The sequence below is a fragment of the Ailuropoda melanoleuca genome, chromosome 10 (assembly GCF_002007445.2).
Source record: "Ailuropoda melanoleuca isolate Jingjing chromosome 10, ASM200744v2, whole genome shotgun sequence".
Taxonomy (NCBI): Eukaryota; Metazoa; Chordata; class Mammalia; order Carnivora; family Ursidae; genus Ailuropoda; species Ailuropoda melanoleuca.
The window spans coordinates 22,947,334-22,973,029 of NC_048227.1; the positions used below are offsets into that span (position 1 = coordinate 22,947,334).

The window sequence follows — 25,696 nt, forward strand, 5'->3', positions numbered from 1 at the left end:
AATGAACATCTTTGTACACATGTGTTTGTACATAATAGGATACATTCAATATAGAAACATTATGTTTTCAAATTCTGATTAACTTTTCTGGCAGTTCTATCCAGTTCTATCCATCAACCTTCAGATGTAAATGTATACCCCTTTCTGGATTCCCATAATTTCTTCATCTCTGAGTCATACTTCTCTGGAATTAGGATCCCAGGATTCATAAGAAATGAAAGGAATCATGTTTACAGACTAAGAAGAAGAACAGAGACCCTGAATTCTGCAATATGCATTAAATAAGAAATTATATGCTAACTTACATGCAACTTGTCAGGACAATATTATAATATGCAAACAACCTACCCCAAAATAGCTTTGGCTAAGAACTTTAGCTTAAATCTTCTGCCCTGCTCTCTGACATAAAGCAATGATGTATCAATAACATATGGATGTATCATCTGAGGAGGAAAGAGAATAGAATGAGTAGCATCCTGTGCTAAAGGAAAAAAACAAATGGGCTGGGGAATAGAAGAACCCAAGACTTTAGATTTGAAATAAATGGAAAAGGCATATATGCTGGAAAAACTAAGTCAGATACTCACTTTCAGTGCTCTGAGATCCAAGTCTAAGGAATGGCCCACTAACACAGCATCAGGAGGAAGCAGTGCTTTTAAATGTCTCTGTACATCTTTGAGTTTGGTTGTCACTGGGTTAAGAATCTTCTTTGTGATTCCTGAAAAGCTTTCAATAAAAAAAGAGAAATGGACAGGTCAGGATATTAATAGGTTTTCCTCCCTGAAAAGTCATTTCAAAAAGAATATTTTAAAAAATTAATATATGCTCAGTGTAAAAAGGTTGAAAATACAGATAAGCAAAGAGGAAATTTAAAATAACCCCAAATCCCATGAATCAGAGATGATCACTTTTTACATTTTAGTAAATATCCTTTCATATTTTTTGATACATATATTCATGTGTGTGTGAATATATACATACATACACATATTTAAAGATTTATTTGAGAGAGAGAGAGAGAGAGAGAGAGAGAAGCAGAGAGAAAGAGAGAAAATCCTCAAGCAGACTCCCCGGTGAGCACGAAGCGTGATGCAAGGCTCGATCCCAGGACCCTGAGATCATGACCTAAGTCGAAATCAAGAGTCGGATGCTTAATCGAATGAGCCACTCAGGTGCCCCCATGTATATATTTTATTTTTATAAAAATGCAATCATAATGCATATTACTTGATATAACATGATTTTATCATTTGCCATATATCAAGATTTCACATCAATAAATTTTAACACATCCTTTTAAATGGTTAGAGTATTCCATTATATGGATTTCACATATTTTAACCAATCCCCTACTTTCAGATGTTTATATTCCCATATTTTTTAAATACTGTGACAAACACGCTATACATACATCTTTGCCACAAATGACTGTTCCCTAAGAATACTGTCTAATTATGTCTGCTAATAAGACAATCTTTATCACTATCATGGCCTCTCTGTGCCTAAGGTAAGCATGAATCCATAGAGGCAACTTCAAGAGTAATGTTTTATTAGCTTTTCTTTGCCTAATCACTATAATATGTACATTCTGAAATTACAAGGTAATCTTTAAAAAGACAGACTAAAATTTTTGAGCTTCCAATTTCTGGTATGGAAAAACGTTGTTTTGTTTTGATTTTTGAGGTCAAGGCAGCTTAAGCTCTAAATGTGACTGCCAAATAGTGACTCGCAGATTTTTCCAATGAGGTCTTATCAGAGAGCAAAACTCCACCTGTTTGGCAGTTGCTACATAATGATTACAGCTGGGAGACTCTAGACAAAGAAGATCTGCTTACTTAAGGTCACAGGAAGACTAGAGAGCAAGAAGGTTTAAGAGCTTTATACACTGACATTGTGCAATTTCAGTTTTAAAATTTACAGTTGTGCTTCCCCAGCCTTGTCTTTGGTAACACAGAAGTAGATTATACCTAAACAAACAGAAACTACAAACTATTTCTGTTGTCGCATTCCACTCTAGTCTGCCAGGGGTAGGGAGGGCAGAAGGCAAGGTGAAAAATACCTGGTAAGGTAGTCCAGAATCTTGTTGTCAGGTTTAACGAGTTCATCCATAATGCAGCAGCCTCCTTCAGCAACCAGTGAGATGCGTGTTAGCTCTCTCCCTTTGGATGTGAGGCACTGAAAGACCAGGCCATAGTCAGACTGCTGAACTGCGGAAGCTCTTGCTTCCTCTCATTATTCACACTATCTCAACTGCCATCAGCTGTGATCTACTGGGGTCCCAGTGACAACGGCAGAGCCTTTGCTAACTAGAGAGCCCAGTATGAATGAAATTAAAGCTAGGCAAACTGCTGAACATTTCATCTAATTGCTCTGAAAAGGATATGCTCTGAAAAGGATGTGCTCAAGGAAGATGGATGGAAATAACATCATTCATCATTTTACCATTTATTGTGTATGACATTATGACATCTCAGTATTAGCTGAGTACCACTAGAAAGTAATTTTTTTTTTAAGATTTTATTTATTTATTTGACAGAGAGAGAGAGACAGCCAGCAAGAGAAGGAACACAAGCAGGGGGAGTGGGAGAGGAAGAAGCAGGCTCCCAGCAGAGGAGCCTGACGTGGGGCTCGATCCCAGAACGCTGGGATCACGCCCTGAGCCCAAGGCAGATGCTTAACGACTGAGCCACCCAGGCACCCCTAGAAAGTAATTTTTTAATAGTGCACTCCATTATCATCTAATGCAATACTAAGCATTCTACATACACCACCTGATAATAACATGATAAGGTACCTCTATTATTATCCCCACTTCACAGAGGGAGAAGTTGAGAATGAGAGGTTACGGAATTTGTCCAATGTGACAATGCCATTAATAGGCAAGGCCAGGATACACACCCTGATGTGAGACTCAAAAACTTTAGCTCTTAGCTACTCATTAAGAAATGAGAGACTGATACCTGAGTACTGATAAAGGATGCCCTGTCTTCGAAAGGAGACTTAACTAATTAGACAAAGTAAAACACAAAGGGAGCTTGAGGGAAATCCTACTTCTAATCTTAAATGTGTGAAACTAAGCCAGACCAACGGTAATTGAGTCAAAGTCTTTAGGGAAACAGTAACAAAACACTTGTTCAAAGGACAGAAGGAGTAAACTTAGAGTAATTGCCAGAGATTTGGTTAAACATAACAACTAGTTAGAAAACTTATGTGATATCTTTTCTTCATCCTGGAGCATATATCAAAGTTTTCTAAAATGTGAGTAAAAGGGTCTACTTTCAGTTATTTAAACCGAAATACTGGAACTAAATGCACTGGTTCACTGGTGCATTAGACTCAATAAATCATCTTCCACTAGACTCTAGTTTGTAATCCTCCAGTTGAAACATTAAAAGTAGTACTTACCATTTCACAGTCAAGTCCAAAGAGAGGACTGTTGTCTGTTATAGAACCATTACATTTGGTAGGTACAAAGCTTTCACAGTCAGGAAAACCTAGGAGGAAAAGAAAATATCTGCCTTTAAAACTAGAGATGATAAACATCATTCTTAGATTCATTCACTGAGGGAAAACTGAAATACTGTATTTGCTAGTCACCTTCTCTGTTAGACACTTGAAATATAAAAATTATATGAGAGACAATGTCGGTCCTCAAGTTTTTCGCTTATGCTCATTTTTATATTCTGGGAGAATACTACAGGCTGCCCTTATAGGGGATAATTGGGCCTGGACTTCTTGGCAGTTACAAAGTAACAACTTCTCCTCCATATGAGAAAAGAGATTTTAACTAAATTGTAGCTGGGGCGCCCGGGTGGCTCAGTCAGTTAAGCATCCAACCCAATTTTGGCTCAAGTCATGATCTCAGGGTTGTGAGATCAAGCCCTGCATCAGGCTACATGTTCAGCGCTGGATGTAGAGCCTGCTTAAGATTCTCTCTCTCCTTCTGTCCCTTCCCCTGTGTCCATGCACTCTCTCTCTCTCAAAAAAAACCCAAACCAAAACAAAAACACCTAAATTTTGACTAAATCCCAAGTCATTGGACTAGAGGAGGATGAATAAAGTATGCAAAAACTGCATGTAGCATCTTTCTTTCCTAAATAAAGAAAAAATAGGAATGAAATTCCACCACAGTAGAGATCTAAAAGGATTTCACCATAGGCAGAAAGTAACACTCACCACATGCACCCCTGCACCTAACTCTACCCTTAAGACCTCCCTGAGATCTCTGTTCAGAAACATACCTGCATTTTTCTGGAATCAGAGCCTGAAAATTCCCTACAGGAACCCACTTAAGGTACCGCCTCCGTTGTGTACCCTTAGTCAATAACCAGGCACATTCAGCTCAGAGGTCCAAAGTGTTTGAACCATTGAAGATTTCCTACCTTCAGACAGAGACTTAAACAGTAAAAACACCTAGATCTTGTAAGACAAGAAACAAAGTAGAGTTTGAGAAACTTTGACTAGTTTCTATGTCATCGTATCTCAAAATTGCCAACTAATTACAATTAAAAAAATTAAAATATGATCTACACCCAAAAAGAGAGGCATCCCCAAATCTGGGAGGCTTTATACTTGCTGCCCTTATCTATATGATTAGTAGCAATACTAACAAAAAATAACTTTTTAAAATCACTATGTGCCACCCACCATGCTAAGCACTTTTGTATACATTAACTCATTTAATCCCCATGGCGATCCATGATATCTGAGCTATTAACTCCATTTTACAGATAGCATATGAAAGGATGCTCAACATCATCAGCCACCAGAGAAACAGAAATCAAAATCATGAGCTACTGCTTCACACCACTATAATGGATGTAACAAAAAGAATAAATAGTTGTTAGGAATGTGCACAAACCGAAACACTTATTTATTGCTGGAGGGAATGTAAAGTGGTGCAGCTGCTCCAGAAAAAGTCTGATAGTTCTTTAAAAGGCTGAACAATTACCATATGACCCAGCAATTCTACTCCTAGGTATATACTTCCCCAAAATGAAAACATATGTCCACACAAAAACTCGTACCTGAATGTTCATACCAGTATTATTCATAATAGCCAAAATGTAGAAACAATCTAAAAGCCCATCAACTAATGAATGCATAAAATGTTATATATCCATATATAGAATATCATTTGAATGAAAATAAAGGTGACAGATAGCAGCTACACTTAATAAGCACAGCATAATTACAGAGCTGTCAAATCACTATGCTGTACACCTGAAACTAATGTACATTGTATGTCAACTACTATACTTCAATAAAAATAACTGCTTGTTAAATCTTAAAAAAATGAAAGTATAAGGCTTTAATAAGTAGGACAAACTGAAAGATACGAGTTTTCATATATGGATGGGGCCACATATATTATTTTCAAACTAAATTTTATACACACACACACACACACATATATGTTTTTAATATTTACTTATTTAAGTAACCTCTACACCCAGTGTGGGGCTCGAACTCACAACCCTGAGATCACGAGTCTCATGCTTCTGACTGAGCCGGCCAGATACCCCCTAAAACTAAATTATATTTAATCTTATTAAAAATTAAATTTAAAATAAAAGGAAAAGAAATAAAAAAAAGAATGAAGTAGTGATACATGCTACACCATGGATGAACCTTGAAAACTTTATGTTAAGTGAAAAAAAGCCAGTTACAAAAGACCAGCTATGGTTTAATTCTGTTTATATGAAATACCTATAATAAGTAAATCCACAGACAGAAACTAGTGATTGCCTAGGGGGTATGGATGTTGTGTGAAAAATAACAGTACAGGGTTTCTTTTGTGGTGATGAAAGTATCCTAAAATTGATTACGGTGATGGTTGTAAAATTCTATAAATACGCTAAGAATTATTGAATTGTATTATGTTAAATGGGTGAATTATATGGTATGTAAATTATGTATCTCAATAGAGTGGGTTTTTTTTCTTAAAGAAATTTAACATTATTGCTATGATTAAGAGGTAATAAAGAAAATAAGCTGAAATTAAAGCATTTTTATTAAATTCTTGTTACATAACTGACCAAGGCTCTGAGCCTAGACTTGATCTATTCATTGAAGAAAAAGAAGATGGGGTATGGTGGGGTAAGAGGAAGACTGGAAGTACTGGAGAAGTGTTAAGACATATTGACTTCCTTCTAATACAGTAAGGAGGAAAGAAAGAAAACTGAAAAAGGAATAACTTTCTCACAGAATATTTCAATGATATTTAAGGTCATGTTTATGCACTACCTGAAATCATCACTTTACCAATCATGGTATACATCTACTCTTACAGTGTTTCCTTATTAATAGATGGACTAAGTCATTTGGAAAGCAGCCCAAAAAAAAGAACTTTCAACAGTAATAGTTTCAAAAAAACTTAAATATTCTTACATTGTTACCAACATCAAATTAAATATAAACCAACCTTGTAATGGAAAGTGAAATGTTTTCATTTCCTCCTTTGTGAGAAGGCATCTGGTTAAGCCCACTTTCTTAGAGCCATACTTTTGAATGATAGGGTCATTCTGCAGGTTAATGCTGACTTTTGAACTGGCAGAAGGTAAAGACCCTGAAACAAAAAGAACAATTAAACGTATGTCAGAATGTGTGTTTAAGAAAGGACACCTGGGTGGCTCAGTTGGTTAAGTATCTGACTTGACTGTGGCTCAATTCATTATCTCAGAGTCATGGGATCAAGCCCCACATTGGGTTCTGCACTCAGCACAGAGCCTGCTTATCCCTCTCCCTCTGCTCCTCCACACTCCCCTTGCCCACCACCAAGTTGTGCTCTCTGTCTCTACCTCTTAAAATAAATAAAATCTTAAAAAAAAAAAAGAAGAAGAAAAGAAAAGAAAAGAAAAGAAAAGAAAAGAAAAGAAAAGAAAAGAAAAGAAAAGAAAAGATGTGTGTTTAAGAAACCTCAAAGGACATGTTTCTAAACCTTGTGTCAGGTAAACACAGTGAAGATCAAAAGATGTATAAGCCCCAGCCCCAACTTTAAGAAGCCTGTACTGTAATATAGTTAGAGGAACACAAAAGAGAATTTAAGTCTCAAATGGGTTATAATAATAAAAGCTATAAAAGAAAGGAAGAAGAATACACTGGCTGGGGTGGTAAGAGATGGTTCAACAGAGGAAAAGATTAGCTGAGTCTAAGAAAAAGCAGAAATTAGATAGTTTGTGTCTTAGATCTGCCCATCACAGTGCCTGCCACTCCTAACAGCCCATTCTAGCTCAGACTATTCCACCCCTAGCCACTTGCTCGACCATCAGCCTATTCTTTAAGCAGGAGTGGTCACTGATTGGATTGAGAGTGGGAAGCTGGCTTAAGAGAGACACATCTACAGGTGCCTGGGTGGCTGTCAGTTGAGCATCCAACTCTTATTTTGGCTCAGATCATGATCTCAGGGTCCTGGGATCGAGCCCTGTGTTGGGCTCTGCGCTCAGCATGGAGTCTCTTTGTCCCTCTCCCTCTGCTCCTTCCCCCGGCTCATGCTCTCTTTCTTTTCTCTAAATAAATAAAATCTTTGAGAAAAAAAAGAGACCCATCTATAAGTAGACAAGTAAGTTGATATTCCTAGCCAAGACATGCTCAAAAGGGACAATGGAAATTAGTTAAGCTGATAAGATTGCTTGCCTCCAAAATCAAACTAGGAAATACCAAGGACTGACAAGTTAGAAGAGAACAGAAAGCAGAGAAGATGCCATGAAAGGGTACTTAGACTCCTGATGGCTTTCTAGTCTACATGCATCCTTTAAATAATATCCCTCTCGCTTAAGATGGCCTGAATGAGTATCTGGTCCTTGCAACTAAAGAAGTCAAAATACTGTAAGTAGAAAAGAGGGGATTCCAGGTAAGACAGAAATGTACAAAGCAAACTTGGTATGGTAGTGACTAGCCCAACTGAAGAAAAAAAAAAAAAGGTCTGTGTAGGAGAGCAGTGTAGGAAACAAGGTTGAGGAGTATAAAAATGAATTATAGACCACTACAAATGCCAGACTCAAGAGTTTGGACTTTAGTACATTATTCAATAAATAATGGAGAGCAACAGAAAGTTCCTAAGATAGGAAATGGCATAACCAAACAATATTTAAGAAAGATCAACCTCAAAGATAATGTGGAAAATGGAGGAGAGAAATGAGAAAAGGTTTTGCAGAAATTCTGGACCAAAAAAGATAACAAAAAAAAAAAAGAAAAAAAAAAGATTAGCGTCTGAATCAAGATGGTGGAAAGGATCGAGGAAAAGGAATATATTAAACAGTACGTAAGAAAAACTGATAGAACACAGTGACGGAATAATTCAATTCAGACAACAAATATTTACTAAGTACTTATTATATGCCTGGCATTGTTCTAGCCACTAGAGATTCCTCAATGAACAAAGTCAACAAAATTTTCCATTGGGAGAATCAAATTCTAGCTGGGAAGATGAACAATAAACAAATATATGTCAGGTAAGGATAAGGACCGTGGAGAAAAATAAAGGAGGGAAAAGAGAGGGTGTACTGGGGAAAGAAAAGGGTTACTGTCATCTATTTTACAATCAGGGAAGATCTCTCTGATGAAGTGACATATGAATAGATACTCATAGGAGCAAAGGGAAGGAGCTATCCAGATTGGGTACAGGGAGCCAAAAGGAAAGTAATTCTAAAATTAAAGACTGTTGTCTTAAAGAAAAATGATACCAACAGAAAAGGCGATTTGAAGATGGGAGCCTGTTACATTATTTAAGGATGAGAAAAATGCTTTTAGCTATGTTATGATTGAGGGGACAGGGGAATATCCAAGTGGCACCATCCAGCAGGCAGCTGAAAACGCAAGCCTGGAATCTGGGACATCAGACCTAGAAATAAAGATACAGGAGTTAACCAAAGAAGAGCGATAGATCAACTTGGAGAGATAGATAAATATTTCTAAGGTTTGCTTTGGGACTCTGATATTTAGGATGGGAAACAAAGGAAATCCTAAGAGGACAGAGAACTAGCCATAATCCTCTGACTCCTCAAAGTCTACAGAATAAAATCCAAGGTTCTTAGCATGACATTTACAGCCTACAGGACAAAGCTTTACCCTATCTCTTGGCCTCGTCTCTCACCACTACCATCCTCCCCCAATTATCCCCAACAATCGATATTCTTTAGCCATATCAAATTTCTTTTTTCTGATGATTTCTTTTGCAAAGCTATGTCTTACATGAGCTCTGAATCTAGTAATGACTACTCTGTTATATACTCAAAGATGTTTAAAATACAGTGGAGGTCAAATCAAACACAGAGGCAGGTCAGATACAAGCATCTATTAGGAGAGGGGAATAATGGAAAGAAAGTAAGTCAGGTGTCTTTGAGACAGGAAAATAGGAAGCACAGTCCTAGAGGAGATAGGAAGGAATCACTGGCTATTCCTCACCACTTTTTTGTGTCTCCTCAGTTTAACTATTCAATTATTTCTGAACACGCACAAAAAAGCATCACTGAACAGTACTTAGCTTACTATGTCCAATGAACTCTATCTAGTAAGTTCTTTTCTATTCCATCACTTACCTGCTTCCTCCTATAAAAACAGAAGGTTCAGTACAACTTACTCCTGGACACAACCCAACATTTGAAAAACACTGCCATCGTAGATATTTCTCTTTTAGATGGCCAGCATCTAAACCTCCTGTCTATTCCCCACTGTGAGTATTATTAAGGGTGTCCTTTACATTAGTCAAAGGCAAGATCTTCCTTCCCATCTGTACACTCATGGGTACAAAGACCTACTGACAGTTTCAAAATTATTCACAGTAATTTGTAAGAGTCCAATGTTGAGTGATATGCAGGGACACCCTTTGCTATTTAACCTAACCAGATGGTTTCTGGGGCATGAATATGGGCTCCTGCTATCTATTCTCCCTAGGTACTTACCCATTTTTTCTTTAAAAAAATATTGCTTTTCTGTTTAAGGTTGTAGAATTGACCTTAGTTGTTTGAAAGAATAAACTTGACCGATAAACCCACTTATAAGCATGTCCATAATGTCTTTTAGAATGAGCAACTCATCAAACTAGAGTCACAGCCATACCTTCCACCATCTTGGATAGATCCCCTGTTGTTTGTTTCTTTTGCAGTCCAATAATATCAGCTAGAAAATTAGATGATGGAGGTGGCAAGCGGAATTTCTGAAAATACACACCAAGTTTTTATAAAAATGCTTGAAAGCAACTAAAATATTGTAGAAGACTTGCACTTTTATTGTCAGCTCAGCTATGAGCTGTCAGCTATGAAAGGTCTGGATCTTAATTGTTTGTATTGCAAAATGAGGACTGTTTCCTTAATGTGTAAAAGTGACTAGGTAATTAAAAAAAAAAGTGACTAAGTAAGTGAAGCCACCTTTATCCCACCCCAGATATTTTCTTTGGCTCTGATTACACTTTGGAAACAAAGACAAACATTACAGAAATGTATAACTCAGAAAAGGAAAGTTCCTTATATTTTTCAAAGCACTTCTGTATCTATTACTTTAGTGGACAGCTTGCCAGGTAGTTAGGCTAGATGACACAGCAAAGCTGAAAGGTTGAGAGCTCCAGCCTTAGGCTCACCTGTGCTGAAATTTCAGCTCCACCACTTACTAGCTGTAACTTGGACAAGTTACTCACAGTTTCCTTAAGTATAGAAGATATTTATATCTCTCACAGAACTACTGTGAGAATTAAGGATGATGCACGCAGAATGATTGATGTAGGTACTAGCACATATGTAGCCTTTGATAAATGAAAGCAAAAAAGAAAATGGAGACCCAAGGAGATTAGGACTCACCAACTCAAATCCCTCAGTGGTAAATGGATGAAACAGTCCAATAGACTGGAAGTGGCTATGGAAAGGAAAATGGGGAGCACACGCCTCTTCTAAAGATGACAGCTGCTATTCAGCTCCAGATACTGTTCTAAGAATGTCCAATCTTGTGATGTTGTCAAGAGACCAAAAAACACAGACTTACATAAAGTGTATAATTTCTGAAAACATCATAACCCAAATAAAATAGGAAATATCAGGCTGGGAACTACATATAGATTGTAATTTGGTAATAAATATTTTGCCCAAATATCAAAGAAAATCAGAGGCAAACCTAATCTCAACAAGAGATCTCTGAATCTTAATCTTTCTTGCTTTCTACAACCTCTACTGCTTGTTCAATCAGGGTGCCAAAGAGCATAGTTTGAGACGAGCACTAGTCTCTGGATGAGAGGACTCAACTCAGGTCCTAAAACAAAGTTTTCTTAACTTACGTGTCTAAATGCTTTTCGGAGAAATCCAAACTCCAAATAGAACCTGTAAAAGTGTAGCTGGCTCATTCCCTGCAGTACAAAAACCACCACGTTGTTCAGGTGATTTTGGTGAAAAAGCTGGCACCAGCTGTTGAAAAATCAAACCAATACAGCTAAAAGTGATACCATCAAGTCAGTTATAGACATACAAAAGGGAAGCGTGGGGAAAAAAAGCAGCTTACCATTACTCAGTGACCACCTGGCAAAGAACGGCTATTACCATACAGAATTCAAACAAAGATCTCTTGAGATAATTGTTTATTGCATTCAAATCAAGTAGGATACCAAGGGAAACACAATGTATTCAAATCCAAAATCCTATTATGATTTGTTTTAAATTGGAAATAAACCCATTTTACAAAGGCATATCCTCAAGATCCCAAGCTGCTGAGTCCTTCCTAAGCTAGTAATCACGTGACTGGCTTTAAGAAAGCCAGTTCTGGATAAATTGACAGACTAGTGGCAATATTTGTTAATGTGGAAGATGGCTTTTGAGGTATCTAGCCAATCTCCCTCAGATACATCCGAAAAACTGAAAAGTTTTGAAAATTTTTTTGTTGGTCCATATACAAAAGCAATTTTCATTAGACATTTAACAATGGCATTGAAGATATCAGAATAGTAAAATTCCCTTTTCCCTTAACGTAAAAGGAACAAAAAAGATTAACTAGGATTCTTAACACGCGATCATGTTATTTCAGTTGGGTCTCCACTAGGGGGTTACAAACCAAAATACCTTTAAGTGGTGTTGGGAAAGGTCATTGAAAAGACATGACTGCCAGCTGACCTGTCAGCTGGACCCTGGCACCTGAAGGCTCCTCACCCCCTCTGTCCTTGGAATGTGGGTTCTGCTTGTCTTTCCTGATCCCAGAGGCTGCTCCAAAGACAAAGCCTTGAGACGGTGATGCGGTGAAAACACCTGCATGGTTCATATGACTGAACCCAGTTAAGGCCTCTATATAAACTTTTTTAAGATTTGGCAGGCATGTGTAGGGATCCATTTGCCTTCCTCCTGCCCAAGACAAGCCTTGTAGGCAAGTTCCCTTCGCTGCCACTTACCAACCTGGAGCAGCCTACCTCTTTCTTCAGTCTCTCCCTGACCTCCAAGTAAGTGGGGCGGGTTTCACTTTATACCCAGGAAGCTCCCAAGAGGGTTGCAAACCACAGAGCAGCCAGCCAGATAATGTAAATAAGGGAAGGAGGCCTTATTTACCAGTAGGTGCTACACTAGAGTGTATCTGCCACATCAATAAGGGGAAGGCTCCTATTCAGCTTTGACAAAATGTTGCCATTTGGGAATACAGGGACAAGTGCCAGATCTTAGAGTTTTTCAAAGAAATAAAGTATCTGGATTTTAATAAAGGAATTCCCAAATTAAATTTTGGCAACTCCTGTAAAGAAAAAATTTAGGGGGCGCTGGGGTGGCTAGGATGGTTAGGCGTCTGACTCTTGCTTTCGGCTCAGGTCATGATCTTGGAGTCGTGAGACAGGTCCCACTTGGAGCCTGCTCGGGATTTTCTCTCTCCTCCCCCTCTGCCCCTCCTCCACCATTAAAAAAAGAGAAAAAGAAAAAATTTAGGACACTCTCTACGGCAAACAAATAATGTCAATTAAGGAATATATAGCTCTCTAGACACCAGTTTGAAACCTCTGGTCTATACCCACTATTTAAGTTCATCTTATACCTGGGTTTAGGAGCACTGGATTTGCCCAGAACTGCATACTTCAGCAATTCACATAACTGGTCGTGGGTTACTTCACAGTTTTCAACAAATAAAATGGTAGATAAGCGGGCTTTCTGCAAAGATATAAATCAGGGCATTAAAAATTAAGACTACTGGGGCGCCAGGGTGGCTCAGTTGGTTAAGCATCCAACGCTTGATTTTGACTCAGGTCATGATCTCAGGGCCTTGGGATTGAGCCCTTGAGTCAGGATCCCCACTCAGCAAGGAGTCTGCTCCTCTCCCTCTCTCCCTCTCCCGTGCACACGCTCTCTCTCTCTCTCCAATAAATAAATCTTAAAAAAAAAAAAATAGAACTGGGGGTGCCTGGGTGCTTAGTCGGCTAAGCATCTGCCTTCAGCCCAGGTCATGATCTCTGGGTCTTGGGATCAAGACCCAGGTCAGGCTTCCTGCTCAGCAGGGAGTTTGCTTCTCTCTCTCTTCCTCTGCCCTTCCCACCACTCATTCTCTCTCTCTCTCAGACAGATAAATAAAATCTTAAAAAAAAAAAAAATTAGGACCATTGAGAACAGTAATAAAGCAAAACAAATTATATGTAAATATAAGGAGGGATCTAATTAATTGGAAATGATAAAACAACAACCTGCGATACAACATTATTAATTCAATATTTAATAAACATTGATACAGAACCTTACTACAGATACTTGGTTACTTGCTAGGGATAATAGAATGAATAAAACATGATTCATGCTCTCAAGTTCATTCTACTAAGAGAAAACAAATGCGGAAACAGGTAAATCCAATACAATGTGGATAAGTGCTATTATAAAGGTGTAGGAACAAAGGGGCTAACTGCTTTGGGGGTTAGAGAGTTTGGGGGACAGCTTCACTGATACTGAAAATACTAGGGCTGTCCTGAGAATAATTTGTCAGTCAGATGGGGGGGAACATTGTGTCTAAACACTTAGTTTTGTTTGGCTGGAACCAAGATGACATGTTGCAGAGCAGTGGAGATTTGAGAGTAGAGAAAAGAGCGAGTCAGGTCATAGATCAATGCGGTCTAAGCTAAGGAGTCTGACATTATTCTGGGGAAACAGGGAGTTCACAAAAGTTTCTCCCTCCTAAAAAAGCCCTAATTCTTCATCTCTATATGAGACTGCCCCAAAGGATTAGAGTATACATTCTGTTTGGTAACCAACTCTGCAACCCTCACTCCCCCCACCGCCGCCCAAATCAGTATCTTTCCACATCAGTTAAATGTAACAAACACCAATTTTAATAGTCCATTCTCTAAATTTATCTCAACACTTACTATGTATATGAAAAAAATTCCCTATTGATGACACTTAAAAATTTTATATAAATAATATCATGAGCATCCTTTCAAACATCCCTGTGTACCAGAATAAATTCTCTGGATAAGGTCCTGGTCAAAATAAGCACCTACAGTTGACCCTTGAACAACACAGGTTTAAACTGTGCAGATCCACTTATATGTGGTTCATTTCTGTTAAATTTTATAATATAGTATCATGAATGTTTTCTCTTCTTTATGCTTTTCTTAGTAACATTTTCTCTGGCTTACTTTATTCTAAGAATACGATATATAATACTTGTAATTTACAAAATATGCATTAACCAACTGTCTACATTATCAATAAGGTTTCTGGTCAACTGGTTACCAATATTATTGGTAAGGTTTCTAGGCTCTAAGTAGTTAAGGTTTTGGAGAGTGAAAAGTTATACATGGATTTTGGACCACACAGGGCATGCAGATGGTGGTTTGGCACCCCAATCCCCCATGTTGTTCAAAGGTCAATTATTCAATTCTGACAAGTACTATTAATTCCTAAAAGAATATACCAATTTATATTTACCAATCAAAAATATGAGATTGATGGGGCGCCTGGGTGGCTCAGTCGGTTAAGTGACTGCCTTCAGCTTGGGTCATGATCTCAGGGTCCTGGGATCGAGCCCCACGTTGGGGTCCCTGCTGAGCAGGGAGCCTGCTTCTCCCTCTCCCTGACGTTCCCCCTGCTTCTGCTCTCTCTGTCAAATAGATAAAATCTCAAAAAAAAAAAAAATGAGATTGATAAGGTGAGACTGAGTGAGGTAGGTAGGGTCTATGTGGCAGTGAGTAAGGGTTGCCAAGCATGGGAGGTCAGAGCTTCAGTAGGGGGAGGAAGGCATGGTAATGGGGGGGGGGAGAACTTGAGTAGGGGGAGGAGGGCATGGTATAGGGGAGAGAGCTAGGATTAAGGGTAGGAACCCAGGGCACACATGCAGAAGGATGGCTCACTGCGGGCTGTCAAAGCCTGAGCGTAGAAGGCATCCATGCAGCGGGAAGTGGAGAGCAGTGAGGGCTGGTATCAGATATCAGAAAGTATTCAAGGTTTTAAGGACAGCATCAATACTGAGGAACAACAGTGGCCTATCACAAGATTCAGAGTTTGAGCAGGGTGAGTGTGTCCATGTATGAAGGATGAGGATAATAGCCTGTCACATAGGAGGGTGGCCTGGTACATGGTGCAGGGTGAGTGTCTCCATGTATGAAGGATGAGGATAATAGCCTGTCACATAGGAGGGTGGCCTGGTACATGGTGCAGGGTGACAGAGCCCAAGCAAGGTGAAGACAGTGTGGGAGTGTGGGGCGGTGGCAGCATGGGGAACTGGTCAAATATACTGAAGATAATGACAAATCAGGTTTCTCACTGAAGAGAGAAGGAAATTATAACCATGAAGAGAGAAAACCAGAATGAACCTTGTGAAAATAGATTGCAAGCAGAGATTTTAGTATGTATGGATAGAAAAAATATTTAAATGTAAATATGTATGTGTGTGTATATGGGTATACAGATGCATAAACACATATTTCCTAGCTCTCTTTTGGGAGTACTGACATCCCAATAGCACTAAGTACATCTAGTACCCAGAACCCTGAGTTTCTAAATGTCATTCTCTACTAAAAGAAAGAAGCAACCCAGAAAAAATTACTGATTCCAGGGCTGGGGCAGGAAAAGCATAGATGAGCCTGGAACATCTTTTTGTGCAAAAAAAGTAAGGAAATGCTCAAAGAATTATGAGGTCATGTTGAAAGAACACAGAAGCTAGCTTAATGTTCAAATATAGGATGTTTTGAGCACCAAAATAACTATAGTAATGGATTATAACCCATTGAATGAAATAGGCAATGAGTTCATACTAATAAAAAAATGAATTACAAGTTTAACAAGGAAGCATCTCTATACAAAATTAGAGAAAAAGAAAGAATGGGACAAATCAAAATCATGTACAACCTAACAAAATACAAGAGAAAAGAGTGTCACTTCTGTGATAGTCCCGCCAAACATGTGTAGCTCAAAACTAATCAATGAGGAAACAGACAAACCTAACTTGAGAGACATTGTACAAAATAACTGATTTGGGATTCTTCAAGAGTAGTAAGGCCAAAGATGTTAAGGAAAAAACCAAAGAATTGTATGGATTGAAGGAGATACGACAACTAAATGTAACACATGGTTCTAGACTGGCTCTTATTGCTAAAAAGGATATTACTGGAACAACTGAGGAACTTGAATGGGGTGAAGATAAGATGGAAGCAATATATCCATGTTATTTTTTAATTTTGAAGGTTGCATATGTAGGTTATGTAGGACTGTTTACAGGAAATACATATTTAGTAATATGGGTGGGTGGTCATGGAGCATTGTTAGCAATCACTTTCAAATGCTGTCTGGGGTCGTTTTTGGTACTGTTCTTGAAACTTTTCTGTAAGTCTGAGATTGTTTCAAAATAAAAGAGAGAGAGATTGTCTTATTTCCTTATACTTTTCACCATATTAACCTTTAAAAAGTTGTTTTGCCAATTTGATAGGCAAAAAAAGAATCCCTTTTAAATAAAAAATGTTTTCAAAGCACTATCTTCCATTTTACACCCTACAGGTATCCCCTGCTTTCTGAAAGCTTGTGTTCTGCCACTTCCCTTTTAGGACGGACCTATTAGCACTGTACCTGTTTTCACTTTTATCTTCAGCATTTGTTTCACAACAAGCCAGTTATAAAGGCAGCACACCCCAAGCAGAGTGGTACAGCGAAGCTCCTTTCCCAAGAACTACACTTAGCACGAAGCCCCCATAGCTTTGAATTCTGTCTGTGAGCATCTGCGCTTTATCTTGATTTTGTGCATCAGTTAGCAAGATCTGTCTTGAGATATGAGAAAACCTAACAGAGGTTATTTTGGGAGTATGGAAACGCTCCAATACCCCCCCCCGCATAAATTAATAACTGCTTCTTTGCTTTACACCATTTCAGCTTGGAAAAATTTCACGGGACCGCTCTACTTTCAGACAGTGGGGGAAGCCTGTATATAATTTCTATTGTTTGTTTTCGGTCTCTTTCCACTAGAACGAAGTAGTAAACCTCACCGATGTTCCCCAAGTGCCTAGGGCAGTGCCCAGCACATGACAGACAACAGAAATCTGATGACTGAATAGATGAACCGCGTATATTTAGTTCTCAATCACTGCAGGGATGTTCATCTACCTTATTATTCCCCTACCGGCGTGGTATGTACACTGCACGGAGGCCGTGGGTTCGTGCACTGGGATATCCCCGGAACCTAGAACAATTCTTGGCACACGGAAGACTCAATAAAGTATTTGTTGAGTGAACATTCTTTTTGGGCCCCACGCACCACACCAGTTTTAAAGAGCCATTATCAGCCCTGAGCTAGGTGCTATTAGCATTATCGTTCCCATTTTACAGACTGGAAAGCAGAATTCCGAAAGGTCAGTGGGTGGATGAGGCTGATCTGCAGCGTCCAGGGCAGACAGGGTCCCGAAGACGGCTGGGGCGCGGGCTTGGCAGCTTCTAACCTCCTCGGGCCGCCCACTCCAGCTCCCCGTTACTCACCTTGGCCTCGGGCTGCCTTTCCTCCAGATCCCAACGCGCTCTCATCGCCTCAGCCGCCCCGACCAGCGCATTCGGGGCCCTCCTCCTCTTCCTGCCCTTCTTGAGGTGCCTCCCTGTCCTCTCCCTCTCGGGATCCATGAGGCTATGAGAAAGACCGGCGTGAGTTGAGGAAACACCGCCTCCTGACGGGGGAGAAGGTGGGGCTTCAATAGCCTACAGCCTCCCTCAGATCCTCGCCTCAATTCAGTGTATGGAGCCCTCCCAACCCTCCCAACCCTCCCGGAAAAGCGAGGGCGCCAACGATCCTCCCTGTTCCGCGGCGGAGAAAACCGCACCGAGACCAACGGTTTTACCGGCCGCGCCGGAGGCCGGATTCGAAACGGTTTCCCAACGGCGCAAACGCGCCTCCGCCCGTTGAAAAAGAGGGGAAAAGTTGTTGCCAAGCGACTTCCCTGCCAAAAAACACTCCCCGCGCCCCCCGATAACACCGAAGAGAAGCCGGGCAGACAGCACAGAAAGCAGCCGCCGCCGCCTCAATCGCAGCCAGAGCCGCGGCCGCAGCCGTCTCCCCAGACGCGCCAGGCATTTGAACGGACCGGAAGTGCGAGTTCAACGACTTCCGGCAGTTGGGCTGGGAGAAGTAAGGAGTCCCGGGAATGGCGACCAAGAAGCTTGCGCGGTACGCGAGGGGTTTCTGGGCTGGGGGTGGCTCCTGGTCGGGTGCTGGCGCCCCCGGTAGGTCTGGGCAGTGGGCATCCACGGTGTCAGCCTTCATTCTCTACAGTCCCGGCGTCTCCGACGTGCACTGTGTGGTCGGACTGAAAGGTCTCCGCTTGGATCTCTGTCTCGAGCCTCAGGCAGTTTTCTGCGCGAGGGTGGAAGAACCGGGGTTCGGACTGTGTGGCCTTGAGCCGCTGTCAGCCCATTCTAGGCCTCGGGAAACGAATTGGGCATGAAAGCACCTCGTAGGCCGTTCCGAGGTCTCAGGCAGCCCCCACCTCACCCGTCAAGCTGTACACGCCACCACTTGCTAGTGATCCGTTTAATTTAGTAATGTGATTTATTGTGGCCTTCTCCCTGATTCTTGGTCACGCTGTGCACATTCTGATTTCTGAAGCACTGTTGTAATGTATTCGTGAATAGCGTGGGCTTCAGAGTTGGGTTTCACATACCATATCTGTGTTCTTTCTTACTGAATCCGTTATCTCATCCATAATATAGAAGTAGCAAAAGTGACTGTCTCGTACAGTGTTGAGGATTAAGTGAGATCACCAGAGTTCCGTGCCTGCTATGTAGTAAGAAATCAAATAAATATTCGCAATTATTCCCAACTCCTTGCACTTCTCATCACATGTCTTAAAAAACGACAGCAGGAAGTGTCTGCTTAGTTAAACTCCACCTGTTCTTCTATGACCTGTACCTCATAGTTGTCTTACTTAACACCTCATTAAGCTCATCCCTTTCTATGAACTCAACTATTGCCTTTGCGGATCCTTTGTCATATATTACCTTACAGTGGTTTGCCATGGATGTCTAGTTTCTTTACCAGCTGTATTTTGAGCTCCTGGAAGACTGGATCTGCCATATCTCCTCAGAACTGGGCTGTGCACGTAGCAAGGGCTTGAACAATGCAAAGGCAAAAATAAGCTTTTCAATACGTCTTTACCTCGGCAATCAGTCCAGTTCCTCAGTATTTACTGTAAAATAAGGAAAGCAGAAGGAATTAGTCTAAGTTTGCAAATATGAACTTTGAGGCAGGTGAAATGACTATTAAACTCAAGAGAGGGTGGCAGTCCATATAAGAACCATGGTCTTCAGCTCTCAAAGCCTAGTTCAATTTCCTGTCACTCACATTAATACATTAATAATGAGGGTTATACCATTAGTTTGTTAGCATATTCAAACAGGAGTGTGAATGAGTTTGTTGAACATATTGGGTTGTTTTACATTTTTAGGCAGCTTGGATTAATTAGAAGAAAGTCAGTTGCACCAGCAAATGGAAATCTAGGAAGAAGCAAATCCAGTAAGTAGTGTGCTTCATTTCTTTACATTTTGTATCCTTGCACTTTTAACACTGATAAAGCATAAGGATACCCTTTGTTTTTGCAGAGCAGTTCTTTGACTACTTAATTGTCATTGATTTTGAGTCCACATGTTGGAATGATGGGAAACGCCACCAGAGCCAAGAAATAAGTAAGTCTGGACTTCTAGTGGCCAAAGCTAGCCCTGGAGGAGTCACTTTAATAGTCAACAGTTAGTTTAAAGAAAACAAGATGCCCTGTGAATTGGTAGTTTACTGTAAAACCTGACTTGACAAAAAAAGAACAAAAACCTAACATCTAAAAGTATCATATAAAATAATTATCTTAGAATTCCATACAAAATCTCGATTGCATAGGAACTGAAAAAATACCTTTGCGAAAAGGAGTATATTTTAACTTCCATATGGTCTTCATATTTAATTATGGAAATATATTCAAGAGTTTTAAGTAGAAATACCGATAACTTTAATATTCTGGCTTATTCTTTGGCATAATTTTAACTTATATCACACTGCTTTGGTCATTTTAATAAGCTTTTACTGAAATAATGATTGTTTAATAATGCTATCTGATGGCAAATATGTTTAGAGTGATTACAGCATTAATTTAACAATTTTGTATTCAAGTGTCAATTGATAATTCTTTCATGTAGTTGAATTTCCAGCAGTATTGCTGAACACATCAACTGGAGAGATTGAATCTGAGTTCCATGCTTACGTTCAGCCTCAAGAACATCCAATTCTTTCTGAATTTTGCATGGAACTCACAGGCATAAAACAGGTATGTCCTTCTCTTTTCCCTACCTCTCTTCTCACCTTGTCCCCCCCCAAACAAAACCCAAGAAAGTATGATGCAAATATTAAAATTCAGAAATCAGTTTTTAAAAGAAAATAAAAAGTATATACCATTTGGAATTAGATTTGTATACTGCTAGAAATAATGTTCTCTCCAGAACTCTGTTGGAATCTTTAAAAATTAGATAAAATAGTGTTGTAAAAATGAATATCAAACTTACTTCATGGAAATTAAGTGACATCAAATTTCTGTCAGTCAGGATTTAATTACTATATTTTTTTTGTAAATTTTTTTAAAATTTTATTTATTTTTGCAAGAGAGAAAGCGCGTGTACGAGCAGGGGGAGGGGCAGAGGGAGAAGCAGACTCCCCACTGAGTGGGGAGCCGGATGCGGGATTCGATCGCAGGACTCTGGGTTCATGATCTGTGCCAAAGGCAGATAATTAACCAACTGAGCCACCCAGGCACCCAGAACCTCTTCTTTTTTATATCCCCCTATAGTGCCTAATTATGTGCTAATGATGTGTTCAATAATTATGGAATTCAATTGTCGAATTCAGATTTTGTGACTTTACTCAGGCTCAAGTTGATGAAGGAGTCCCTCTGAGGATTTGCTTATCTCAGTTCTGTAAATGGATTCAGAAGATTCAGCAAGAGAAGAAAATTATTTTTGCTACTGGGATTCCAGATCTGCCTAATGCCGAAGTAAAATTATGTGCATTTGTTACTTGGTCAGGTAAAAAATAAGTTATGTCTATCAATCATAAATGAGTAGAGTTACCACTATGGAATTCTTTATCTGTAGGAAGAATTGTACTTGTTAACCTCTTAGGCCCCAAAGAGAAATCTCATTGCCTGACAGATGTTAACTAAGGAAAGTAAATTTATTCATATTTTTCAAATTTTACCATTCTGGGATACTTAAAAATTTTTTAAGACTTAACTTTAAGAATCTTTCTGGATTGTTCCTCCCTGTTCTTCTGACTCCAGGCAAAGATGATTTAGTGAAAACTCTTATGCTACTTTCTACAACCTTGAATAAAAAGAGTCTTCATTCAACTCACATCCTTTGCTTTAAACTTTCACACTAGGAAAAATGGGCCATTAAAGTAGATCTTTTGTATGCCTGTGATATAGCATTGCCATTAATAGTCGTTGATAGCAATGCTGTGCCATTGATAGTCATATTTTTTGGTTTCAGGTTTCTATAAGATGTCTGATTTCTCACATTAGTATTTTCTAGAATGTTGAAAGCAGATAACCTTCTCCTTGTGGCCTTGTAACTTGACCTTACTCTTCTTTCTGAAATACTCAGTATGTTCAATTGGGTGTTTAAGAAATCATTTTGAAACTTAGTTATCAACATAATTTCTTAATGGTAAATTATGTAAAGTGGATAATTGTTAGATATTAACAGCAATTAAATCCTACTGTTTTGTTTTATATAGTTTATTGTTATAGTATGTACAATACAGTATAGCTTACATTCTGTATATAGTACATATTACGCTTTGGTAGATAGCGTGTAATGATAGTATACTATATAATATTATATATATTATGTCTTTCTAAATCTTATTTTATATAATATTTCGACCTTTTATTTACAAACAATAGCATGAGGAAAAACTGCTGGCATCACTGAATTTGTTCTATTTTAATATCCTTAATGCAGACTGGGACTTGGGGGTTTGCCTGGAGTATGAGTGTAAGAGAAAACAACTGTTAAAACCCGTGTTCTTAAATTCTTGGATTGATCTCAGAGTCACTTACAAGGTAAGGGTCAAAGATGGGGGCATGGTCACTTTCCTTCTGTTGAAAAATGATTAAACTTCATCCCATACATGGTATAGGTTACATAAATAAAATGTTTTTTTAAAATTTTCACATAAATACATTTCTTAAACTATGAAAAATGACAATAAAATAAGCACATTCCAAATCTAATAGAATAAAAAATTATGAAAAGTAAATGGTTAATACATAACCTTTCTAATAGTAACCTTTTTTTGGATATGTTTCTTTTGTTTGGTTAGATTTTCTATGGAAGAAAACCAAAAGGACTTAGTGGTGCCCTGCAGGAAGTGGGAATAGAATTCTTAGGACGAGAACATTCTGGTTAGTATAAATTGAAAATAATTTTATTATGTAAGTCATCTTATTTCTATAAAGTCTTTCATATGAATCTCATGTTTTTGGTGACGTCATTAATAAGGACTATCCTTTCAAGCTAAAAAAAGTTCCTAATCTATACAATTCAAAGATTTCTGACTTTAAATTATACTACCGGAAAGTAGTATAAGATAAAGACTGCCATCTAGTGGCTTTCTGGTTGTAAAAAAGAATAAAAATGAGCTAAATCGAATGGAGATTAAACAAATGCCCAAACAACACAGCGAATTAGCGAAAAAACTGAACAAGACCATTAGATTACTCAGAAAGCATGGTCCCTACAGAATGTTGCTTACCTTTTTTGAGAACTGTAACAAATTTTTATCTCTTCTGTAAATTTGGGAGATCTTGTCTCTCATTGGTAAGGTTGCAACAGCATGTGCTAGTCCAATTTATCATGATTAAAATTAGTAGATGATCATAAAACTGGTAGTATGTTCCAATATAAATTGTGATTTCTTATTTTTGCTATATTTCTTTACACTGGTACTACTAAATTCTGTGTTTGATATCTGTTTCCTCAGGGTTGGATGATTCTCGGAATACTGCCCTACTTGCTTGGAAAATGATCAGGGATGGTTGCTTAATGAAAATTACAAGGTCCTTGAACAAGGTTAGTGGTGTCTTGCCTCTTTATTCTGTCATCTCAAACTCCAGAAGTAATCATAGGTTCACTGAAATATAGATATCATGTGTGGAATAATTGATAAATCAATGAATGATGACATTTTTCTTTTTTGTCAAATCATATAATGTGTACTAAAAAGATTACGAATGCATAGTTTCTAAAGCTATTGGATTTATCTGTGGAATCATAGGTGCCCACTAAGAAGAATTCCAGCGTTTTGGCCAGAAATTTGAATACGAATCAAGTTGAAGAAAGATCAGCCTCCAAGAGTAGCATTCAGGGTCTGAGCACATATGATAGGGAGCCTAAAAATACAGTAAATTCTCATGAAAAAGTTCAGATGAGGTCAGTTGGTGTGAATTCTCCTATAAAGGTACAGCAAGATCAGTTCCAACTAAAGAGCAGTATAAAAGCAGGTCTTCACAATGGCAAAAGCTATTTATCTTTTTTTAATACAAAATCCTCTACTTCTCTGGAGCAGTTGCCATCTGCCAGCTTGAATACACCTGTGCAGAAGCACATAAGAAACGAACACCTTGCGTTTGATACCAAATCTAAGTCTTCAGCAGTTGGTTCAGAATTGGTACTTGTGTCAACTACCATTTCATCTGTTAATCATGTTTCTGATCCAGAAATGAATTATGCTCTTGATTGTTTACCTATGTTGGCTGATTGGGAGGATGTAGCTTTACTGCCAGCATCTCAGCCTGAGCAAAGTATAGATTATGTACCTTCCATTAGTGACTCAAACTTAGATACTTCATTTAATTCTATAGAAAGATTAATGGTTTTAAAAGAAGGCACAGAAGAAACTCCTCAAAAATACGGGACCTCTAAGTCTGTTGTATATAAGAGTCCACATACTACTATTTATCACGTGAAAGAAGCCAAAGATCCAGATTCAGATGTTTCTGACTTTAAATTACCTGAATGCAAATCAAGTAGCTTCAACAGTGTTAATGCCACTATGTCCCATCCTTCAGTATTGGGGAAATATCCCCTCCTTTTAGGTAGTACTAAAAGGAATCTGTCCAGTCCTCTATCTTTCCCATCAGCAAAAAAACAGATCCTCACTGTTCATGAAGAAAAGCCTACATCATCTGATGGCTTCCCAGTGAGAAGTTGTTCGCGGAAGGGCCTCCCCTCTATCTTAGCTTCTACAGTTAACCTGCAAGAGCCTTGGAAGAGTGGGAAAATGACACCGCCTTTATGCAAGTGTGGCCGAAGATCTAAGAGACTTGTTGTTTCTAACTATGGACCAAACCACGGAAAAGTCTTCTATTGTTGCCCAGTTGGGAAATACCAAGAAAACAGAAAATGTTGTGGTTATTTCAAATGGGAACAAACACTTCAAAAGGAGAGAGCCAACAGCAGAGTTCTGTCTCATTCCCCAGGGGGACTCACTTTTAGTTGCCCAGAAATAAGCCATATTTGTGACAGAAATGTAAATTTTTCTACTAAAAATTCATTGAGACTCAGACCTTCAATGAGGAATTGATAAACTTTCTCTACATCCAAACTATGTTTTTTACTATAATATGACTTTTTGTGTGATAAACAGAAAAAAGTGTATAGGGCTACAAGTTATGGGGACTTAGCATATCTGAGTTCTGTAGACTGTATTGGGGCTATTAAACACACACACACACAGCACACTGAAGATAGAGAAAAAATCAATTTCACAGGCTTCTAATTTCATTCATCAGTTACCCAACATTTGTCTTCTGTTCATGTATGAATTCTGATTGTTCCTCGAATTTCCAAACATCATGAGTATTCTTATAATACTTGTACACTGTTTTTTTTTATTTCATAAATGAAATATATGAACACTTGCCAAATTTATCATACTTTCTTGAAGAACCACAAATTAAATATTTTGTATGCTGCATTTGATTAGATACAAGCAACAGTAGTATGATGTTCTTCTTTTAGTTAGACCTTGAAATGAATTTAAGCTATTTTTTAAGTTACTTGAATAAAAATGTGACTAATAGGGGTGCCTGGGTGGCACAGCGGTTGAGCATCTGCCTTCGGCTCAGGGCGTGATCCCGGCGTGACGGGATCGAGCCCCACGTCAGGCTCCTCCGCTATGAGCCTGCTTCTTCCTCTCCCACTCCCCCTGCTTGTGTTCCCTCTCTTGCTGGCTGTCTCTATCTCTG

The 25,696-nt window shown here is 38.8% G+C and overlaps 2 protein-coding genes across 6 annotated transcripts in view; one reads left to right on the forward strand and one right to left on the reverse strand.

The window, feature by feature from the left end:
• REXO5 (RNA exonuclease 5) overlaps positions 1-18,509 on the reverse strand; it is a 38,012-nt gene extending 19,503 nt beyond the window's left edge. Inside the window, exons 1-10 of one of the 5 annotated variants that reach the window (XM_019808300.2) lie at positions 18,494-18,509; positions 17,898-18,039; positions 12,988-13,100; positions 11,264-11,390; positions 10,060-10,156; positions 6,425-6,568; positions 3,406-3,494; positions 2,060-2,175; positions 588-726; positions 349-443 (exon numbers count right to left, since the gene is read on the reverse strand). In XM_019808300.2, the coding sequence (XP_019663859.2) occupies positions 349-443; positions 588-726; positions 2,060-2,175; positions 3,406-3,494; positions 6,425-6,568; positions 10,060-10,156; positions 11,264-11,390; positions 12,988-13,100; positions 17,898-18,035 (1,058 nt within the window). In that variant the 5' untranslated portion in view covers positions 18,036-18,039; positions 18,494-18,509. Of the gene's footprint in view, positions 1-348; positions 444-587; positions 727-2,059; positions 2,176-3,405; positions 3,495-6,424; positions 6,569-10,059; positions 10,157-10,793; positions 11,236-11,263; positions 11,391-12,987; positions 13,101-17,897; positions 18,188-18,232; positions 18,459-18,493 lie in introns of those variants that run through there. The other 4 variants (XM_019808299.2, XM_019808302.2, XM_034670284.1 and 1 more) reach the window with 4 other exon arrangements.
• Positions 18,443-25,560, forward strand: ERI2 (ERI1 exoribonuclease family member 2). The gene is made up of 9 exons (XM_002927595.4): positions 18,443-18,576; positions 19,853-19,920; positions 20,007-20,090; positions 20,592-20,719; positions 21,314-21,470; positions 22,410-22,510; positions 22,771-22,852; positions 23,431-23,519; positions 23,725-25,560. The coding sequence occupies exons 1-9, from the start codon at positions 18,554-18,556 to the stop codon at positions 25,030-25,032; spliced, it is 2,040 nt and encodes a 679-aa protein (XP_002927641.1). The 5' UTR covers positions 18,443-18,553; the 3' UTR covers positions 25,033-25,560.
• Positions 25,561-25,696: the final 136 nt, after the last annotated feature.